The 5,139-nt window shown below is 34.7% G+C and overlaps 2 protein-coding genes across 2 annotated transcripts in view; one reads left to right on the plus strand and one right to left on the minus strand.

Annotated features, from left to right (window-relative positions):
- Positions 1-337: 337 nt before the first annotated feature.
- Positions 338-2,287, minus strand: LOC119568461. The gene is made up of 2 exons (XM_037916993.1): positions 1,990-2,287; positions 338-894 (listed from the first exon to the last, which is right to left on the minus strand). The coding sequence occupies exons 1-2, from the start codon at positions 2,040-2,042 to the stop codon at positions 501-503; spliced, it is 447 nt and encodes a 148-aa protein (XP_037772921.1). The 5' UTR covers positions 2,043-2,287; the 3' UTR covers positions 338-500.
- The window catches only part of LOC119568460 (zinc finger protein 235-like), a 5,590-nt gene continuing 2,700 nt past the window's right edge, over positions 2,250-5,139 (plus strand). Inside the window, exon 1 of the mRNA XM_037916992.1 lies at positions 2,250-2,573. The gene's annotated coding sequence lies outside the window, so the exon portion shown is untranslated. The remainder of the gene's footprint in view (positions 2,574-5,139) is intronic.

The raw sequence follows: 5,139 nt of genomic DNA on the forward strand, positions 1-5,139 counted from the left end.
TTCCTCCTTCACTTGCTCCCTCAGACCCTGAACCTCGCCCTTCAGAGTCTGCACCTCCTCCATCAGTTCACTCTTCACGCTGTTGCAGGCCTTGTCGGTGTACTGCTGAGTTTCCATCTTCACAGATGCAAGATTGCTCTGTAGCACCTCAACATCTGGCTCGGCTTCACTTCTCTCGTGCCTGCCTCAGTCATAGCCTCCTCTCCCTCATGGCTGCCGCCATTTTTGGACGACATGATAAATTGGCGCGTCTCACTGATCAAATATCACAAATCCCACTCCTGACACCATTTGTTACACCGGCCGCCTCGTCCCACTGCCACCAACACAAGGCAGGCTAGGTAGACGGCGTGCTATCCACAGGGTCATGAACACTGAACAGCTCCAAGAGGCACCGAGGACCACAGCGTCCCAGAACACCATGAGGGGAAACACCACGCGGCGAGGCAGGGCACCGTTAAACACGAAATGACAGTCTTTCCTTTATTTACACAAGCTATTTACCCGTATACTTTTATATAGGCACAATACAGGGGGGAAATCAGCATGTCACACTGCTCGATATAGCTTATAACAGGGCAACACAAAGTATGGAGACTTAAATACGCGTCATAATGAAAAAAGGTAATGGTTATGGTTAAAAAGTCTTTTGCATGTGATTCATGTCTTAGATCATGAAGATTATGAAAGAAATGACTTTCATGCATCACATTCACATTACACACATCATTTCTCGCTTCATCTCCATCTAGTGGTTCCTCTTTTATTTCCAGGCATGCATCATCAGTGACATCTTCGCTGAGCTCTTCTTTGACGCTGACTCCCGTGCCGACTATTTCCTTGCCCGAGAGTGGGGCCAAGGGCATCCTGTCACCAAGGAAACTCATCATCACCCTATAAACGGAAAATAGACCCAAAATAACAGGCTGCTTTAAAATCAATGTTGAAAATTAAAAATCTCAAACACATATACATAATTATACACATATATACATATATAAACACAAATGTATATATATATACATATATATATACATATATACGCATATATATTTAAATAAATATGTATGTACACATATATAAATATACATACATATAAATATATAGATCAATTTATACAAATATATATTTAAATATATAAATATATATTGATGAATGAATAAATAAATATATATTAATAAATGAAATATTTATATATATTTACATAAACCATTTTTTAGCTCATGATTAGTATCTTTTTTTTTCCTCGATTTTCTGAGAGGATTTAAGGAGGAGATAAAGAGGTAAGTAAAATAAGATTAAGAAAATAAGTAAGAAGGAAGGAAGGATGGATGGATAGATAGATAGACAGATAGATAGATAGATAGATCGATGGAAAGATGGATGGATGGTTGGATAGACAGATAGATAGATAGATGGAAGGATGGATGGATAGATAAAAAGATAGGTAAATAGATTAGATAGATAGATTGATAGATAAATAGATAGATAGAGAAAATAAATCTATTATTATTTTATTTATGGTAATTCTTTCTAAAAATGTATTTCGCGTTCACGAGTTTATTTGACGATAATCGGTGACGATTATAGGTATACTACAGATGTATACATTTTTTGGTTGGCGGAACTCACATATTCAGCCAACAATCTTGAATTGATAAGTCCCGATAGTAGGGGAGAACATGAAGTATATCGGGGAAATTATGGGGTAAAACAGGCTTAAATACAGTCAATATAATGCAATAAAGCATAATGCATTATACTTATGTATATACAAAACGTTGTAACCAAGCAACCTTACCTAACCCCCTATCGAGGGCTCCGCCTCCGGACCCCCCCACCGGGGTATTTACCTATCGGGGGCTCTGTCCCCGGACCCCCCTTTGGGGTATTTACCTATCGGGGGCTACGCCCCCGGTCCCCCCATTGGGGTATTTACCTATGGCAAAATTTATTCACGATTAGCCCCCCTGGACCCCAAGGCTTTACCTTTCTTTGTCTGGAGGAAAGAGCTGAGCCCCAGCCAGGAGGAAAGGGTGCATCCGTTTGTTGGTCGCGGTGAAGCTGGCACACACTTCTTACACTGCATCGTATTGTTTAGTACACCCTGACGCACAAGATACTCAAAACACAAATCGGGGTTTCTTACGACTTTGATTGAGTATGATATTGTTCCCGTGTCACAATCTGCACAAGGTTTCTTTGCACAGTTTTTTCCGTCTTTCACCGTGGCCATGTTTCACAGAAGTGTCAAATAGGCCGCCGTGCCGTATGGCCACGCACTCTGGCAAACACGACGTATCAGGAAAAATAATCACGCCGTGTTTGGTTCATAAAATGTTTAACATTGCAATAGAAAACTCAAAATTATATTGATAAAAGGTATATAATAAGGAATTTTAACGTACAAAGGTATAAAATATGAATAGTGTATTATTGATAAATATATAGAGACGACATACTAATGTTTCCACACGCACAGACGAACGCACGCGCTGTTGTTGTTGATGTTTGTGGACTTAAAAAAGAAAACTAAGTCATATTTTCTACCTTCGATATTTCCGTTACCAGAGGTGAGCGCTCTGTTTTACTTACACTTTTGTAATCGTGTTGTTTTGCTCTTCATACCATTACTAGCCATTTTTTGATACTCCGGAATACATATTTAAATATATTTTACAAATTATATTATTTACCTTTATTTTGCACTGATTACGTTTATGAATCAAAACCTTTGTTATTTTTTTTAGTATTTGATTGTAATTTTGATCTTTTTAGATGTGATTGAGTGCCAATTGTAGGTTGTCGCTCCTGTTCGTGCTCCAGCAAATAACAACAAACCCTGTTTAAACCAGCAAAATAGGAGTTTTTTATGCTAATTCTAGGGTAATGGAATTATCATTTTTAGTTTTTTTTCTCCATTTTTCACCATATCCTTTGCTGCTAGTAAACAAGGTGCAGATTTGTTGTTCTTTGCTGAAGCACCAACAGGAGCGACAACATATTGTATGTTAATTCCAGAGGAAATGGAATCATTATTCTTTTTTTTTTTTTCTCTCCAATGTTTTTCATCATATCCCTAGCAATGTTTGGAACATGTTTTTTTTTTTTTTTTTTTTTTTTTTTTGGGGGGGGGGACCAACTCTATTACAGTAAAAAAAAAAATCACATTTTGGGTAAAGGTAAGCTAAAAGTTCTTGCAAAAACCAACCAACACTATTAAACAAATATAGTATGAACTTAAAAACTTTCCTAGCCTAGGAGATGAGTGTGTTTCCCTAACCAAATTATCTTAATTACCTAGAGGGTTAAAAAGAAAAAAGAAGAAAATGGGTGTATATGCATTGGTTTCTATCAAATGTCTTTGGATTAATCTAGAAATATGTATGTTAATATAATTAAAATATATATTAAAGTATATGTATATATTAATGTAACTAATCTTTACCATACGAAGAGAGAGAGAGATAAAGATGGGGGTAGGGAGCAAAAGAGAGAGAGAGAGAGAGAGAGAGAGAGAGAGAGAGAGAGAGAGATAGCAAAAAGGAAAGAGAGAGAGAGAGACTGGGTAGGGAGAGAAATATATATATATATATATTAAAATAATTAATCTTTACCATATGGAAAGAGAGAGATGGGGGTAGGGAGAAAGAGAGAGGAAGAGAGAGAGAGAGAGAGAGAGAGAGAGAGAGAGAGAGAGAGAAAATTATTCAACGATCTGAATTTTTCTGATTTATTCAAGGGTCTGAGTTATTCAAAGATCTGAGTTATTCAAATGAAAAGATGTATATGTTTTGACCATTATATATATATGTTTTGGACAATTATATATGTGTGTGTTTTGGACTATTCTGCTATGCTAAACTGAATTTACAAGATGTCAAATATGGCACACTATTGAGAAAATTCTGACCAGATCCAATATGTTTAACCCATTTTTGACGGGTAGCATTCATAGAGGCCCAGGCCTTGCTGCCGGGGGCTTATATCGTCGCCCGATCATGTGCGACCACTCATACCAAATACCAGCATTCCATGCCGTTTCTTTGTAATACTATGAAGATATGTTGTATTTTCAGTTTTCATTATTTTCTAAAGTCTCTACTTGCCATACTTCCTGATAAATCGAGACTGAAAGATACTTTTTTGTTATATAGACTCCATAGTGACTTTGTCTATAGTCAAAATAACTTGTGGATCATGGTATGCTGTTGTTGTTTTTTTGTGTTGATTACAGTATCTTTAATAAAAACATAAAAAAAAAATCCAACATTTTGGGTAAAGGTAAGCTAAAAGTTCTTGAAAAAACCAAACAACATAGTAAAAAAATAAGAAAAATTAACTTAAAAATTTCTGGGCTAGGAGATAAGAGGGAATTTTCAACCAATTTTCTAATTAGCTGAGTTATAAAGATGAAAAAGGAAAAGTGTATATGTTGCTTTATAATTTGACTATTAATAAAAAAAAAATCACATTTTGGGAAGGGAATAAAAAGAAATATAAAGAATTTTAATTAAAACTTCCAAGACAGAGCGTGAAAAAAAGGAAAAAAAATGAAGTTTGTTGTTTTTGATTTGGCATGTAAATAAAAGTTAAGATTAATAACTTAGAAAATATATCTTGGTATTGTAACAAAATAAACAGAGTCAAGGCACAATGGAAATTCTGCACGGCAGAGTCGATGACAGGCATATGGCAGCATTCGGGTTAATATCTATAAGACACTATTATAAAACCTTGTGAGAACAAAGTGATAGACATCATACTGTCTCAAGCTCTTGCTGATAAAACTTATATATATATTAATATATATATATATATTATATAATAAATGTGGTGAAGGAATTGAATTTTTTTTATGTTGGAATATGTAAAATTATATCCCTTTATTGTAAATACTTGTATTTTAACATAATCATGTATCTATGACATGATTTGCGAAATGGTAAATATATGGTAATAAAAAAATTTATATACACATAACAAATTTGTGAGGAACAATAGTCGAATTGACCATATAAGCATATCACAATGTTGCTGAATTAAATTTATATATGATATATATATATATATATATAAATTATATATATATGTGAAAGAATGAGATTTTAGTATAAATATTGTACCATTAGATATCTG

Source organism: Penaeus monodon, chromosome 44, assembly GCF_015228065.2.
Source record: "Penaeus monodon isolate SGIC_2016 chromosome 44, NSTDA_Pmon_1, whole genome shotgun sequence".
NCBI lineage: Eukaryota > Metazoa > Arthropoda > Malacostraca > Decapoda > Penaeidae > Penaeus > Penaeus monodon.

Excerpts from the sequence above, each read along its gene's own strand:
- LOC119568461 (XM_037916993.1), bottom strand. The coding sequence starts at position 2,042 with ATGCACCCTTTCCTCCTGGCTGGGGCTCAGCTCTTTCCTCCAGACAAA. Across the intron at positions 895-1,989 it reads TTTCCTCCAGACAAAGAAAG|GGTGATGATGAGTTTCCTTG; the intron begins GTAAAGCCTTGG and ends TTCCGTTTATAG.